Consider the following 18,123-nt stretch of genomic DNA (forward strand, 5'->3'; position numbering starts at 1 on the left):
TCACTGTTTTAGCTTAAAAGGTGATGCCATGTCAATGTTTCCTCTTTCTGCTGCCTTCAAGTGCCCAAAATTAAACATATTGGTTTATCCATGCTTTTGGGAAGGACTCACAAGATCATTTACCCTCCAGCTCTTTTTGGGGCATCTATACAGTATATATATATACATATATATAGTTTTTAAGACATTTTGAAGACCTACCAATCGGTGGCTACATCCACAGTAATACATTTCTTTATATGTTTTACAATGCATCACTTTGCTATGTCTGGCGTCCACGCTGCTTCAGAACTTTCAGGCCCTTAATATGGAGACTTTCAGATCCGCAGCTGGCTCCATTTTGGTTTGAAAACTCCAGGGGTTGCGTTGCAATCTCCCTTTGCCTCCTGACTGGGCCTTATCAGCCACGACAGAGGTGAATGTAACATGGATAGCGAATTACACGCTTTACTGGTCTTGTTGTCTTTGATAGCAGCTGTTGCGGAGGTAAACTCTGCATTTTATAATGCTACAACTGCCTTTAGTGTTCAATGTTCATAGTATTTTCTGCAACTAACCAACCGCAAAGTAGACAAACTGCTCCTTGTTTAAAGAGGCACACAAATGCCAGGTGTTTGTGAATGGTCATGTGATGTGTGTTTTCAGGTGTGTTAATATGGACGGTGATCATTTCCGATACAAAGCTCCTCATTTTTGTTTTAGAAGGCTGCTTGTGGTGTATTAGTGTAGCTGTAGAGAGGGCTGTCAGAGTCACTAGAGTCACTATTTACCCAGTCCTGCTTTCAATAAATGTTAGCTAAAATTTTGAGCCAAGCTTTACATAGCACTTAGCCAGCTCAAAACCAAGTGAAACCAAAAATTGCTTACACTAATTAAAGTCCTAATAACTGTCACCGACATTTCTGCAGTAAAGCCTGTGTAGAGCAATTAAGCGCAAAATCCAACCTGAGCTGACCCTGAGTCTGTTACATCAGCTGACACCTGTTGGGTTTGCGTACAAATATGAAGCTCTGAAATGTAAGAGTGTGGGAGCTTGGAGGGGGAGTCAAACAAAATGTGAGGCATGTAGCCCAGCTGTAAGGTCATTCTCTGTGTATACATACATATATATATATACATATATGCGCTCAGATTCACTTACCATCTGTATGCATGTTTAGTTCATTCCAGCTGCAAACTCTGCACCAGTATCCCTCTCCAAGCCGCACAGCTACATCTGTGTGTGGTGAAATATATGGGCATGTGTGTCCATGTGTCAGCGTCTAATGATTAATGACCCACGGCCCTGCTTTCTTCTACTTCCTTCCCCTCCAGTCGTGTCACACACATCATCATGCGTCACCGTAATGGACGCCGGCAGACGGCTGTAGCAGCTCCTGCTTGGCTTCATGGAGACAAACAGACCATAACTTCCTCCACATGCAAATACACTCATACATTTAAAGCTGCACAGGGAGACATGCCAGTAGCTCCATAATGTGACATCAGTAAACTATGTCCTCCTCTCACCTCAAGTGGAGGTCAGCTTTATGCAGGTTTTTCCTGAGTGACTGGCTGCTCTTTTAACCTTGTTAATGTAAGTGCTCAGGTGTTAAGTGAAAGTGAAGCTAGACCAGCGTCTTAAAGGGGTTATTTGTAAGTTTTCTCTGCCGCCGAACGTGCTTTCTTGCCGGGAGCAGGTGGTGGTGATTGTCGCTTGACAAGATTACATCATTGCATTTACAAGACAAGAGGTTATAATACGCCCTCTGACCAGCGCTACATCTACAGGGCAGATTGGAGGCTACAATGAGTCGCTATTGGAAACTGACGTGACAGGCCGGGGCGAGCCGGTTAGCACAAATAATGAAAATGTTCCTCAGGTCTTAGGTCCTGTCTCATCTGTCAGACAACAGCAACAACACCATGGGAGCTGAAGATGGGCTTTTATGGAGCTTTAGTAGGTCAATGTTAGAGAGAACATGTCGCTCATTAATATTTCCCATTTGCTATCTTACACTTGTTTTGCTGAGAACATCAGTACTACTCTGAGGTTCATCTCATAGTTTAGTTTAACAACCTGGGACTTTACTGTGGTGGTTCACCGATAACGTAATTCCTGACCACAGCAGGCAGCTGTTTTCTGAGATACAGGTCTAAAAACCCACTGTACCTGTACCTGTACATTGCCTGCCCAGCAACAAACAACAGACTGATACAGGTAGCTGGTGAACATAGCAAAGCAATTATCAACAAAAGAGTTTGTAGACACCAAAAATAGACCTAAAGAGAGAGAATATTGGACTTACATTCACCAGAAACACAACTCCAAATGATAATGTTGCTCTGTAACTGCTGGTAGGAAACAGTTAGCCTGGCTCTGTCTAAAGCTCTGAAGCTCTAATGAACGTTATATCATTTTTTTTTTCTAGTCTGTACAAAAACCAAAGTTTAAAAATGGAAAGTTATGGTTAACAATTGTTTTGTGTTGATATTTGTGGGGGGAGGGGCTAGGGTCAAGCTTCTAGTCTTTATGCTAAGCTAAGCTAAGCTAATTGCCTGCTGACTTGCTACATATTTGCCAATATGAGAGTGGTACTGATTTCCTCATCTTACTCTTGGCAAGAGAGCCAATAATCTTATTTCCTAAAATGTGAAATATTTTTTTAAACAAAAGAACAAGAGTAATTTCTGTCAATTTTAAATTTGAACTGATTGTAAAATCAGCCCAGCTTTAACAATAATAAGTATTTCATCAGGCTCTTACCCACTGATAATTAAACAATAGCGTACAATTAAATTCCTAAATTACAACCAAGTGATATCACACAGCTATGATGAGACCTCCTAGACCGACTAGACATATATCATATGATACATTACACTATGAGAAAAGAGCACACATGCACACACAGAGCCAGTGAACACATCTCATCCATCAAAAAATCACAGACTTTTCCAAACTCGTCCTGTCAAAAACACTTATGTATGGGACGCAAAAAAAAGAAGTGCCGCAAGTGTGTTCATGTGAGCACATGTGTCCTGAGCTGTCTGCTGATATGCTGCAATGTGCTGTAAGTGTGTGTGAAAGACAGATAAAAGAGAGGGAAAGAGAAAGAAAGGGAGTGGTGCTGACGAAGAAAGAGAAAGAAATAGAGAGAGAGAGAGAGAGAGAGAGTGGAAGATAATGAAGGAAAAAGAATGAGCAGTGGAAAAAAGAGGCAGAGACGAGAAAGAAAAGGGAACAGCAGAGAGACAGAAAGCAAGCAAGTCTTGCATGTGTGTTGGTTCCCAGCCCTGTCAGGGCCCTGTCAGACTGTGATTTATGGCACCGAGACTGGGAGCAGTCTTTGCTGCCAGCTCAGTATTGTTACAACTGACAGCTAATGAGGCCGGACGGGCTTTCAAGCACAGCACTTAACAGAGGCCTCCATCTTCACAAGTCACGAGCTCTCCTCTTTCTTTTCTCCCCTCTCTTTCTCGCTCCCATTTATTTCTTCTTCCAGGGTGGCAGCAGTGTGGCGAGCTACCACAAGATTTCTGAGGCTGCAGAGAGAAAATAAGGCAGGCAGACAGAGATATATGGGCGACACTCTGTTACTGCCGCACTTCCACTCTCCTCCTCCTGCATGTTATTAAGCCAGAGGCTCAGCTCATATAAATGAGGGAGAGAGGATGAAATACACAAAGGGAGAGATCTAATGTCTGCACGGCACTGTACTTCTCTTCTTAATACAAAAATATACTACTCTTACTACAATTACCCCGTCATGTCTTCAAAGCCTGGAGTTACATGTCTGTCCTCTCCGTCTGTGATTGTGTGAGTGTGATCTGTGTGAAGGTACCTGAACTTTATAGCCTTGGCTGTGGTGTGTTTTACCTTCAGCACCCCTGGCCCGGTCTGCCTGGACCCCGCTCTATAATCACTACCAGAGTCTCTGGCAGAGCTGCCCTCCCTCCCCTCCACCCCCTCCCTCGGCCCCTGGTCTCTTGTCAGTCGTGATTAATGGCACTAGGGCCCCGGCGCGGCTTACGCTGCCAGTTCCAGCGATGTTCCCTTGATACTTAATGAACTCTGACAAACTTCTTTTCCCTTGCTCTGTTGTTCCCTTTCCCCTCCACCACCCCGCCCATCCCTGTTTAAAATGCACGGCACAGAGCTGCCACTGCAGCACCTAGGGGTTAGCTGTGGTCCTTTGTAAATTTCTCAAGAGGCCAGTGTCTAAAAATAAAGCACACAGCCATTTTAGTGTCAAGACCCTTAGTTGTGTATCAGCCGGAGGCTTGTTGCTGATTGAGGATGATATGAATCGACTTTTTGAGTTTTGCAGTGATTGCACTTTTTAATTGGTAGATTGTGACTAATTTTCTGTAATGAATGTAAAACTTTCTGTTTCTTCCTTGTGCAACAGCTAAAAATATCCGCTGCAAACGACTGAATGATTAAAATAAATACCTGCTGCAAAATAACAGTGAAAGACTGTTAAATTTTAAAATGCTGAAATCATAGCAGGCTGAAGTAGTGAAGTCCTTTCAGCCTCTCAGGGAAATTCAGCAGCATGTGTAAACTGGTCTCTGGTGCCATCTGCTGTTCACGTTATGGAAGTGGGTGAAATAGCTTTGAATGCGCAATAAAATTATAATACAACAGAAGATGTCGAATAAAGAAGTGAAAATTACATAATGTATTGAAGACAAACAAACAAACAAACAAACAAACAAACAAACAAACAAACAAACAAACAAACACTGACACACACTTCAGACACACTGAACTCTAGTTCTGCATTTATAATACCTGAAGTAAATTAGAGGCTGTTGATAAAATATATTTTTTGGCAGTACCTACAATGGAAATGACTATTTTAAATATATTTTACTTGTAAGGGAACATGTTTAATATTAAACATAAATGTTACTATTTGATTCTTTGTACCTGAGTTAGACTATGGGCTAATTTTCACCTGGCAGGTTACTGGTAAAACTTCCACATGGTGACAGAACAGCACTAAGGAAACTGAACACACAAGACAAAACATATAATACAAATTACTCACAGCCATTCATCACAGACACTCACCTTGTCAGCACCATGAGACAAATTAAAAGCAAGGATATTTGATATCACATTAATGCAGCTACAATGAGCAGAAGCTGAAGTGGAGGGAGCACTGAGATCCTTCACTTAAGTAAAAGTCCCAGTACATTAACCTGAAGTACTCCATTACAATTAAAAGACCTGCATTAAAATCAGAGTAAAACAATAGAAGCACTGTTAGATAAATGTACCTGAAGTATGAAAAGTAGAAGTACTTGTTTCACAGAAAATAGTATATATATATATGTATATATGATATTATTAGATTGTTTCCTCTCTTTGCTCTCAAACAGCTTCAATTCTTCGTGGCATGGATTTGAGATTCTGCTCCATGTTGACATGATTGCATCACATCATTTCTGCAGATTCAATTCATGCTGCCGATCTCCTGCTCTACCACATCCCAAAGGTATTCCACTGGCTTCAGGTCTGGAGACAGGGGAGGCCACTGAAGTTCATTGATCTGACTGTCATGACCATGAAACCTTTTGCTTTGGTGCATTAAGCTGCTGGAAGGAGCCATTAGAAGATGGTGAACTGTGGCCATAAAGTGAAGCACATGGTCAGCAAAAATACTCAGACAGGCTGTGGCATTCAAACGATTATTGATTGGTATTAATGGGCCCAAAGTGTGCCAAGAAAACATTCTCCACACCATTACACCAGCACCAGCAGCCTGGACTGTTGACACAAGACAGGTTGGGTCCATGGGTTCATGCTGTTGATGCCAAATTCTGACCCTACCATCTGCTGCCTCAGCAACTGTCCAGTGTTGGTGGGTCTGTGTCCATAACAACCTCAGGTTTCTGCTCTTAGCTGACAGGAGAGGAACCTGACGTGGTCTTCTGCTGTTGTAGCTCATCCACCTCAAGGATTGACATGTTGCCCATTCTGAGGTGCCTGTCTGCTCATAACTAAGAGTGGTTATCTGAGTTACTGTAGACTTTGTGTCTGCTCCAACAGTCTGGCCGTTCTCTTGTGTCCTCTCTCGTCAACAAGGTGTTTCCATCCACTGGATGTTTTTTGTTCTTTGCACCATTCTGATTAAAAACTCTAGAGACTGTTGTGTGCAAAAATCCCAGGAGATCAGAAGTTTCATAAATTCTCAAAGTAACTGAGATCACATTTTTTCCTCATTCAGATGTTTGAAGTGAACATTAACTGAACCTGTAATCTGCAGGATTTCATAGGCCTACATTAAACTACTGCCACATGATTGGCTGATTGGATAACTGCATGAATAAACAGGAGTGCAGGTGTTGCTAATAAAGTGCTCATTGACTGTATATAGTAAGTTGTTCTGATTCAGTTTCAGCAATAAAAAGTGTAGAATTATCTCCATTGTAATCAAGCATTTGTAAGTATTGTTTCAAATAGTGAATCATATCTCCCCCTGCCTGTTTTTTTTTTTATATGAATATAGTTAAATTATACTGGAACCCATGGATGTTTTAATACTGTCCCTCATCATGCTGATAGAGGAAGACATACAGCAATCCAGCTCCAGCTGTTGCTCCGGCCCCTGGGGCCACCAGGGGCCCCAAACAAGCACATTTTGAGAAGTCTATCTTACACACTGGAGCTCCTTACATGTGAAAGACAGAAGCTGATTGTCGGTGTTATGTCGAAGTCTGTTCCCCAGTTAGAATGTGTTTCCCTCCTGTTACAACTGGATAAGGTTACAGGCATAACACACAGACGAGGGAGCAGCCTTCGACATTACACCGTCCGTCCACGTGAGGGCGCTACTGCAGCAACCTGGATGCTGACGACTCAAACGAAGAAGAGGGAGGTACCGGTTGCCGTAGGTACCTGCTTCCTATCTGTTGTTGGTGTCATCTCGCTTCAAATTACAGGTAAGAGCTGCCGAGCAACAAGAACACGAGTTACTATTTATTTAAAGAAAGTATTAGCACCTCTGGTCTAGCTTAGTATGACAGCAGCACGTCAAAAGAAGATACAACGTGCTATGATTATTTTGCTAACTTGTATCTAAGGTTACTCAATATTTGGCCTTGTGCAGTGCTTCAACGCTGACACTGGAGTGAAGGTTGTGACACACAAGTAACTGATATTATATGTAAACATGTCTGCCATCGGAAGAGGCTGCTCTCTTTGAGGCAACAATAATATAGTAACTTACCTCCTGCTAATGCTGTTAGCCCGGAAGCCCTCGAAACCAAACTCCGTTCAAATGTTTGGATATTTTTACTTGACTTGCCAATAAGTCTTAAATACCTGTCATAATTGTATTACTTTAACAGTGTTAACAAATCTTTACATTCATTCCTTCCATTCGGCATACACGTGTTACCTAAGATGTGGTCTATTTTGATAGTGTTAACTTTGAACTGCTGTAAGGCTGTGGAGGAAGCGGTGTCCGCCACTTTCGAAAGCTCAAGTTGTTACTGTTTTCACTTTCTCATCTCTGTTCATTCCCACTGAGAGTTAAAAACGCTGCCAAGAAAAATGTCCAACTCATATGTAGACATAAAGCTGCAGACCAGTGACATAACACAGTCAATTAAATATTGAAGAAAGATGTATATTTAACATATTTATATTCAATGTGATTTAACATATGAAGAGAAAATGAAAAATCTTCAGTATAAACACTGTGAGTTGGAGGCAAGTCCTGTGTTGAGCCAGCAGGGTCACCAGATTGTATGTCTGCAAATCCTCTCTAACCAGAGTGGAGGCAGCTCCTCATCCTGCTCCTTCAGCTCAAACTGGCTACATTCAATATATCATAGATTCAATATATTTCTATAAATTAAAATAATGTTCAAGATTGTAGTGGCACATTTGTTATATGTATGACAAGGGAAGTTACAATGATTTCGCACTTGATCGTAAATCCTCTTTAAGTGTGACAAGGTCACTGAGTCTCAGCTGATGCCTGACTAAGCCTGAGCTGAGAGCAGATAAACGGTGAGCAAGACGGCAACTCCAAAGTGTTACTACAGCACTACGCAAGCTGCTGAGGGAGTGCAGGTCATGTTGACTGTCCTTCCCTTGAATTTGGGGGAGTATCTGAACATTTGGTTGTAATTAAGACAGGATATTGTGAAAACCCCCAAAAGGGAAACTCTGTTCCCATCTGTTGTTCTTCACATGCTGTTTCTTGTCTTTCCAGAATGGCACAGTGGGGTGCCATATTCTCAATAATTGCTGCTCTCGGAGGAGCAGCACTTTTAGCCTCTGTACACAAGATAGACGAGGGACACACTGGAGTTTACTACAGGTGAGACCGCATCACACATGTTGTTTTTATTTTGTGCATGAGACATAGTGGTAAACTGCTCTGCTGTAAAAGTGGGACAATAAAGAAATGAGCACCTGCGTCAGACATGTTTACCTCACACAACTTAACTGTTAAACAGTGGGTTAAATACCTGGGTGTTAAGATTGTCAAAACTGCCAGCTCTGATTCTGTGCCTTTTTACCCTCTTGGATGCAGGGTAATTTAAGTCTTATCACTTGAGCCGACACGCAGTAAATATGACTAAGTTTATGGTCTCTTATGACTCATGCTAGTGTGGTCTAAGAGCAAAGTTTAATCCTTCATCACAAAGGATTTTCCTAGATGAATTTATTATCAGCAGCAGAATAAAGGACAATGCAACTGTCTGACTTCTTGTCTTGAATGAGGACTACGTCAAGTCTCGTCATTTGGACTTTGACTCACATCTTTAGTTGCTCTTACCACAAGTAATCAGAATGGTTTTTTTCCCATTGCAAGCTAAAATCCCATCAAGACGTAGTTTTACCGTTCTGACCCTAACATTTAATGATCAACACTGTCTGTGTGTGTGTAACACAGGGGAGGGGCTCTCCTGACCACCACCAGCGGCCCTGGTTTCCACCTTATGCTTCCATTCATCACCACCTACAAGTCTGTTCAGGTGAGTCAAGTCAGTTTTATTTACACAAAGTCACAAATCTCTCATATTTTGTACATTATACAAATACACATACATTACACTCTCTGGCCATAGGTCCTCAGCTCATATATAGGCACAATCCCAGTAATAGAGATTAGATAATAACATAAAGTAATGGGCCGCATATTAAGGTCACAGTAAAAAGAGAGGAGAACAAAACATAGATACAATATCTTCCTCAAACCCTTTCCGATTGGTCTGATGCAATGATTTAATACAGGGTATGTGAGCCTGAATGTGTTCTAGCAGGTGCTAATTCAAAATTGGAAATATCCAAAAATGCATGTGTCCACATTTGTTTCAAAATCGAACGAGGGATTGTCTTCCATTGGACAAGACAATCACATAATCAGACAGTCGTGCTCTTAGCTGCTGTTGTAAACATAAATAGTATCATCTTTTCATTAATTGACATGTCGACTAATTGTGAGCATGTGATCATTTTGCAAAAAGCTGTTGTTAAAAAAGTTGCGCCTTCTTTGCATAAGAGGAGGATACCATATCATATGTATATGAGGGTCCTAGGTGGACTCCAGCCAAGGTGTAGAAACATCTCAAATATGATCAAGAGAAATGGGATGAACCTGAGCTAAATTTCAAGTGTCACAGCAAAGGGTCTGAATACTTGTGTCAATGTGATATTTCAGTTTCTCCTGTTTCATAAAATGGCATACAAATTCTAAAATTCAGGGGTATTGAGTGTACGTTGATGAGGGAAAGATGTTTTTTTATTTTAGTATGAAGCTGCAATGTAAAATGTGAACAAAGTAAAGGGGTCTGAATATTTACTGAATGCACCGTTGTACTGACAACACTGATTTCACTGTGTGAAAGTTGTCAGTGGTCTCTGGTGAACAAACTATATAATGGTGACATGTAATGACAACAAACCTAATTAGCCTTTTCTGTGCTACATTTCCTTGTCACTTTTAGCCGACAGGTTCACTCATACCAATATATATCTCTACTTGAAATGTGGAAAGCTTGTTTGTCAGTGAACGTGTGCACTCCTCTGCTGCTCCAAGAAGGAAAATGAAACCTCTTTGGTCTGGTGCACACACCCTTTGTTTAAAGGGTAGAAAACCCAAGAGGAATCAAACACAGTAACCCAGGCTTGTAATATGAACCACCTTTGTGAAATTTGTAATGTTCAGGGTGTGTTGGCACATTCTGTCATAGAGACGTTTGCCCTGTATGCACGACTGAAATGCAGCTTTCCTCAATTTAATATGTTGAATAATCTGATTTCATACTGTGCCGATGGATTTACTTCCACTGAGCGTTTGGTATCTTTGCAGTGATGTCAGACAAGCACATCTGGAGTGTCAGTTAGAGATACATTAAATGTGAATCTGTATTTTTGCCTCACAGACGACGCTGCAGACCGATGAGGTGAAGAATGTACCATGCGGCACAAGGTGGGTTTGATGTTTTGACTGGTTTAAGTTGGATCAGATGTGGTCTTGATACTTATAACACTCCCACAGTACATTAAACAAACACTGTCGGAGTCAGAGGTTCACTAGTCCATGTCTAAACCACCGGCATCTCAAAATACAGTCCCTTTTATCACATACTGGTGTTTTGAATAAGAGTGTCTGCCAGATAGTAAATTGACCATTTTCTTTTTTTTTGTTTCAGTGGAGGAGTGATGATTTACTTTGATCGCATAGAGGTGGTGAACTATCTCGTTCCATCAGCAGGTAAACTCACACTTGTTCAACAGGCCAAAAACATCAAATACTCCTGTGGTATTTCTTTTGGATCGTGCAGCTGGGTGTCACTCAGACACATCTGAAAATTACCTCTTGGCACTGACGGACACAGTAGACTTTGATCTGTTTAAGCTGGCTTCATCTTTACCAGATAGGTACATCTCTGTTCTTCTCTGCAGTGTATGACATCGTGAGGAACTTCACCGCGGACTACGATAAAGCTTTGATATTCAACAAGGTTCACCACGAGCTCAACCAGTTCTGCAGTGTCCACTCACTGCAGGAGGTCTACATCGGCTTGTTTGGTGAGTGTGGTGGGCTACAGACTGGGTGTAAACTCGCTGCTAATTTGAAACATCTTCTCTTTGTTTTGGTTAATTGCACATAAAAGGATCTACATGAACAGCTTTTAGTCAGCTGACAGCTTTGAGATCAAAATGCCTTGAATTTATGGTTTACACACAACAGCTGTGATGCATATAGACTTGGTATTTGCTGTACCTTCATCCTTTACTGAAGTGAGCCCACTCTTTTGACTGTAACAACCTATACACCTAAACTCAGTACACAGTATGTAGACACAACCATAGTGTAACTACAAGACACAATTACACACAATTACACAATTATCCGCAGAGGTCTCCTCCTCTCCAAATCAAACGGACCCGGTGATTATAACTGGTAAAAACCCTGAATAAAGCAGTGTCACATTAAAAGTCAGTGTTTTACCGATGCTATATGACGAGACGTCAGGAAAGGGCTGGGAGCTTGTTTCGATTGTTTCTCTGACAACTGATCTAGACGTTTATGAACTTTTTACCAACAGCCGGATTTTCCCCAAGGTCCCTTCCTCTTCATAACAAACAGATCAGGAGATTAAAACACTCAAAAAAGTAGGATATTAGTCTTACTTGAACAGACCTAGTAAGATTTTTTAAACATTTTCAGCACAGCACAAAACTGAGTTAAGAGATTAAATACATACATTATTCTCTTACTCAGTTTTCATCTCTCATGCACAAAGAGAATTAAAAGAAAAAAAAAGATCACTAATAAACCACAAATGAAAGAGCCACTTTAAAGTTGCTGAGGAGGTTCTTCTCATATCAGATGTCTATAAAAATGTTAATGTTGTTTTTTCTTTTTTTTTTTTTTCGTGTTGCAGTGTTGGTCAAAAAAAGTAAAAAAAAACCCAAAAAACAAACAGCTATAGCAATAATCTGGCTGTCAGATTTCATCCTCATCAACTGTGTGGATGAACAGCTCAATATTAAGCAAAGTACTTTTGATAGAGTATGTGAATAAGTATGACTCGATGTGAGTCCCAGTTTATCGTTTGAGGTGGATGACACAGTGTTAGAGGATTCACTGCAGAGGTCAGTGTCCTTTGCATCCAAGAACAGAAAAACATGGTCTGTGAGAGAACGGAGAACGTCTGCCTTTCTTCATGTAACTCCCTCTCAATCACAACATGCCGAATACACTCAGCAAGCACTTTATTAGGAACACTATACTGATACTGGGTGGTGAGTCCGACAGGCCTCACCAAAACCCATCTGGACACACACCATCACATACAGCCTGTGTCACACTTTACAAGAATCCCGCAGCAAACAGTAAAATGACTTTATACTAACAGGTTAGTACAGAGAGAGATTATAATTCAGACTGGCCAGTACAGCAGAAAGCAGCAGCACGCTTATTTGAATCTTAGTGACTTTTTCTTCTGTCACTGGATGTTTCTGTTCTAAAATTTAAAGAACATTTAAATTACCCGTGGATTGGATTTTTTTTTGTTTGTTTTTTTAACTTTATTCTTGTAAAACGAGTCGGCATCAGTCCACTGCTGCCTCACTGCTTAAACCATGATAAAGATACAAATACATAAAGGGTAAGCGTGTGGGCGGAGCTGTGTGACAAAACAGAGGGGTAATTAGGCGGAGAGGGAGACAGACTTGAGGGCGATGATGTACACAGAATGAGGGTGAGCCGTGGAGCCTGATCCATATCTCTCTCTCTCCTGTTCACTCACTCCCTCTATGTCTGTCTCTCTTTGATGATGTTTTTTTTTTTATTTTCACACTCGCACCCAATTTGTGTAGCAGCCCATGGGGGGGACAGTCAGATTTTCCCAATGGCCACTCCATCACTGGATCTCTCTTTGCTTTGAACAGTCTCAATTCTTCTGCTCCATGTTAACATGACTGCATCACATAGTGTCTGCAGGTTCGTCAGCTGCACATTCATGGTGCCAATCTCCTTTTCTACCACATCCCAGAGGTTCAGATTCAGATCTGCATTATCATTCTGGAAGTAGCTATTAGAAGATGGTAAGCTGTGGCCATAAAGTGATGCACATGGGCAACAACACTCAGACAGGCTGTGGCATTCAAAGCACGATTGATTGGTAATTAGGTAGAAAGAAAACAATCCCCACACCATTACACCACCAGCAGCAGCCTGGACCGTTGAAACAGTTCTGACTGTACCATCTGCTGCCTCAGCACAAATCATGATTCATCAGATCAGGCTACGTTACAGTCTTCAACTGTCCAGTGCTGGTGAGTCTGATTCCACTGCACCCTCAGATTTCTGTTCTTGGCTGACAGGAGAGGAACCTGACCTGTGCTGCTGTTATAGCTCATCTGCCTCAGCTGCTGTTATTCATTCTGAGATGTTTTTGTTTTCCTGCTCACTACAGTTGTTAAGAGGTTTTCTGAGATACTGCAGCCTTTCTGTCTGCTCTAACCAGTCTGGGCATTCTCCTCTGACCTCTCATCAGCAGAGCATTTCCGTCCACGCAACTGCTGCTCACTGGATGTTTTATGTTGATTGCACCATTCTGATTAAACTCTGGAGACTTATGTGAGAAACTCCCAGGACATCAGCAGTTTCAGAAATACTCAAAGTCACTGAGATCACATATTTCCCCAATCTGATGTTAACTGAAAATCCTGACATGTATCTGCAGGATTTTATGCACTGCCGCAACATGATTGGCTGGAAAATTGCACAAATAAGCAGGTGTACAGGTGTTCCTAATAAAGTGCTCGGTGAGTGTACAGTGCAAGCAATGTGGCTCTTTTAGTAAAGGCACTATCATGTTTGAATGCAGCTGTGTTTACAATCAAAGAGACAGTTTCTACTGAAGTTACTCCTCATCAGCTCACTCACCCTCTTGTACTTTTCCACCACAGACCAAATTGATGAAAACCTGAAGTTGACTCTACAAGAGGATCTAACATCCATGGCACCTGGACTCATCATACAGGTACAGTGAGACCACCAGGATACTTCAAAGGGATAGTTCAGGTTATTTGACGTAGGGTGGTGTGAGGTAGTCATGCATAGTCAGTATGTTACCTGTAGTAGATTAAGATCAGCGCGCTGCTAGTTAGGACAGGCAGCAGATAACACCGCCGACTGGCAGAGCGACGTGTTGCGGTGCACGGGGTCAGCCGTGTGGCGTAGTGGTCTAAGCAGACGCCCCATGTGTAGAGGCTACAGTCCATGTGTCGAGTCCCGCATCGGACGGCCTTTGCTGCATGTCATTCCCCCTCCCTCTGCCTCCCCATTTCCTGTCTCTCTACTATCCTGTCCAATAAAAGCACAAAAAAAAAAAAAAAAAGACAGAAAACCCATTGTTGCTAGTGTGCTGGCGTTTCCTGCTGCCTCTCCTAACTGGCATCACACGGATCTGTTTCTACTCCAGCTGATACTCTGACTCTGCGTGACTGCATCAGACAACCCAAACTATCCACCATCCAGTGTGTACAGATCGCTTGATAACAGAAGTCTTTCTACAGTCTGTTGCCTTAAATCAAGTTTCACAAGATCTATAAAAGTCCCCTCCTGGAGAAAGAGTGTTTTAATAGAGAATAACATTGTGACTAACTGATTTTAAAAGACCCCGGATCTGCTTACCCCTATTGAACCCCCCCCTCCCTTTTTTTTTTCCTTTTTTTTTTTTTTTTTTTTTTAGAAATCCCTTGGTGTTTTCTTTTTAAATATAATTTTTATTGTTACACTCTTGCTGTCTGCATCTACCTCCTTAATAGGGTTGATCTGTCTTTGTCTGTCTCTCTGGTCAACAGGCAGTCCGTGTGACAAAACCCAACATCCCAGAGAGCATTCGCCGGAACTACGAGCTCATGTGAGTCTTTCTTGTTTTTTGTGCCCAACAAAGAATGTTCCCTGACCTCTGAAGCCTGTGTTGTGTATTTTGTTTTCCCTCCAAAATGGAGGGACCTGACATTCATCCAACTCCCCCTGCCAAGTCCGGTGCATGTCAGTCTGTGAGCGTCTACTTCTTTACTTTCGCTTTACACTGTATGACTCAACAGCCTGTGCTTAGTCAACAGAGGACTTACGGTAAACTATAGGCAGATTCAGGAAAGCAATGTGAGGCATCAGACACTGGAGAGTGGAAGTCAGACATGTAATATTACATTTTGATCTTAGTTAATGCTACATGCATGTCCCAACTGGTCGACTTTGTTCCCTACTAATGTATGTTTTCATGGTGTGATTGTAGTGGCTTTAACTCTGCATTTTAGCATAACTTCACCGCAGAGAAACAAAGCACACGCAGGGTGAGCTCAATATGCAGGGAGCTCAATATGCACACATAAAATTCTCATGAAACAAATACCCAAAATATGTTATCTCTGGAGAGTATTACAACAGAAACATAACAACCTGCATACATGCAAATGACTGTTTGCTGAGCACCATCCCCCATAGTTACAAGCTTTCTGTTGCAAAGCACAAATCTGGCAGATTTACTATTGAAATTCTGTCATTAGCTCAATGAGTTTGCTGAGCAGGAAGAAGTCTCTGGCTGAAGCTGACTTGTTTTAAAATGAGAATCATTGGGTCTTAAAGGAGCACTTTTTGACCAGATACTTGAAAAACAGAAGATAAAGCTGCATGTCTCAAGCAAAAAGTCAACCTCTCTGTCTGGGGGGGGTTTAACAAGAACCAGAAAACAAAGCTGTCCCAGGGGTTCTCTTACACAAATTTACTGTCCCACACTTCACTGTAAAAAGTGAATTTAAATGTGTACATACACACTAATCCTCTCTCATCACAGCCCCCACCCTCTCTCTGCCCTTAACCTCTACTGATGAATCAGACCAAGGTCACTGTGATGAACTGGGATAAAACACAGTCTATAAATAACTTGCATCAGCCTTGAGTTCCACTTTTCCTTTATCATCACTTTCTCCTAACATGTCACTAATCAGCTGTTTTTAAAATGTTGCATCATTTGGTTATTACATGTTTCTTCCTTTACCTGAAGTTATTCACTGACACATTTATGTCTTTTCATTGTCATGGTTTTAGTTATAGTTTAGGTTACCCTGATCCAAATCAAGTGTGTAATAAATGTGTAGTGCTGAATCCTCAAAGGCAAAAATTAAAAGTAGGACAGCACTCCACTTAAATTGTTTATTTGTACATTACATGGATGTTTCAGGCAGCTGTATAACAAAAAAATAATAATAATAAAAAAAAATAATAATTATATATATATATATATATATATATATCTTATCAACCCATACATCTAAAAAAGTATTTGAACTATACTTAAATATGAAGTTAATGGACTCCTGTTTTGGAATTCAAATGAACCCTTTTGTCAATGTCCCCATTTCCCCAAATCATCTACATATGGCCAATTTGTAGTAATGTAATGTCATTTGAAAATGGATTTTATTATGAGTGTAATCAAACTCAAATGTACCTATTAAAATGGTTAGCATAATTTGCATCCCATTGATGTAGCACGACATTGCCCAAAAAATAATTCTGAAACCAAAAATTATGTTTTTTCTGAGGAACTGAGGAATGGGTTTCATTAGTGATCTGAATCCTGAAACAATAAGATGCTCATGAGGTCTGCCCAGTTTCCTTTGAATTTTTGTGAAGGAATACAGAAATAATTTCACATTAATTTCACAACTTAACCAAAGGATCAGAACTCAGTCTTGAGCTGCTGATCACTCAGTTGTGTCTCAGACCCTGTGACGTCCCTGTGACAAAACCTTACATTGTGCATCACTTACTGTAACTGCTTACTAGAGATGTCGATGACATGATCTGGTTGTCTGTACTTGGGCTTTTTCTTCTGTCTCATTGTTTCTTCCTCCTCCACACTTTTGTCAAGTGATTTTTCTTGTTCATAAATAAAATGAGTGCTGATTCACTCTGATGAGTAACTGTTTCCACATTGAGGAAACAATTTGAGTGAGAAGATGAGTCTGATTTTAATAGATTTACTGTGGGATATGCATTTACCTACCAGCTTAATTGCTGAGTTATGAGTGAGAGATCTCTGTGTTAAAGTTTTATTTTTAGCCATTTTTATCCTGCAGTATCCAACAGATTTTGCAGAGCTACACACTCAGAATTTATTGCCCTTATCAAATGTGATTTTGATAAGGGCAATTTTACTGACCACTGCATTTTATGCAGTGGTCAGTACTTACTTACTGCACTTACTTACTGCACTTCTTATCAAATGTAATTTTAACATGCAGTGAACAGTCAGACTTCTAATGAGCATGCTTTTACTTTCACTTTGTAATAAGTGATCCAGTATGTGTTTAGCTCACATTTGTTTTTACAGCCTATGTGACAGTCTGGGCAGTGGTGTTGCGTACCCTGGGCTCCAGTCATGTAAACAGCAGTTCCCAGCAGTTGAAATATGATTGTAACTTTTGGAAATGTGTCCAGCACTGTAAAGAAATAATCATCATTTTCCTTTAAATCAGCACTTAGATTGTTTTAATTTAGAGGGATTGTCAGAGAGATGAACAGCCCTTCGACACCCAAGTGTGGATAAGCAGACCATCCATGGGCCCTGGATGACCAAGTGTTCAGATGCTGGATGGGAATTTTGGAGCTGGAATTGTTGAGGTTTTATGTCCAACCTCAATGTTTGGCTTTATGTCCATTCCCAAACAGTTAGTCAGGGCTCACTGTCTGACTGCGTAGGGCCCTGTCATTTTATTACCATTTCTGTCATGTTTTTTGGTAAATCTGGGTTTTTCCTGGGAATTACCTATAATTCATTGCCTTGTAATATTTACGAAGGCAGAAATCACTGAAAACAAAGGAGTATGCAGTTAGCTGTGAACTCTGTGTCTAGCTCTATATTATATGAAGTCCTGACCATCGCCAAAAAAATACCTGTGAGGTTATTTAAAGTTAGTGAGTGGAGTGTTCAGGTCTTATGCTGCGTTCATTTCATATGGGAGTTACTGTAATTACCAGTCTCTGACCATATCATAAATAACCACCATTCACATCAGTAACCAAGTCAGAATTACTCAGAAAGCTTTTCTAAAAGTTTCAATTTATCCAACTTGGTGCTTCATTT

At 40.9% G+C, this 18,123-nt stretch overlaps 1 protein-coding gene across 1 annotated transcript in view; it reads left to right on the forward strand.

Annotated features, from left to right (window-relative positions):
* Positions 1–6,859: 6,859 nt before the first annotated feature.
* erlin2 (ER lipid raft associated 2) overlaps positions 6,860–18,123 on the forward strand; it is a 16,510-nt gene continuing 5,246 nt past the window's right edge. The window contains exons 1-8 of the mRNA XM_023397743.2: positions 6,860–6,933; positions 8,214–8,321; positions 8,901–8,982; positions 10,393–10,439; positions 10,663–10,724; positions 10,916–11,041; positions 13,934–14,007; positions 14,831–14,889. Of these exons, the coding sequence (XP_023253511.1) occupies positions 8,215–8,321; positions 8,901–8,982; positions 10,393–10,439; positions 10,663–10,724; positions 10,916–11,041; positions 13,934–14,007; positions 14,831–14,889 (557 nt within the window). The 5' untranslated portion in view covers positions 6,860–6,933; position 8,214. The remainder of the gene's footprint in view (positions 6,934–8,213; positions 8,322–8,900; positions 8,983–10,392; positions 10,440–10,662; positions 10,725–10,915; positions 11,042–13,933; positions 14,008–14,830; positions 14,890–18,123) is intronic.

This window comes from Seriola lalandi, unplaced genomic scaffold (genome assembly GCF_002814215.2).
Source record: "Seriola lalandi dorsalis isolate HSWRI2012SDOR001 ecotype SW California unplaced genomic scaffold, Sedor1 jcf7180002054883, whole genome shotgun sequence".
Taxonomy (NCBI): Eukaryota; Metazoa; Chordata; class Actinopteri; order Carangiformes; family Carangidae; genus Seriola; species Seriola lalandi.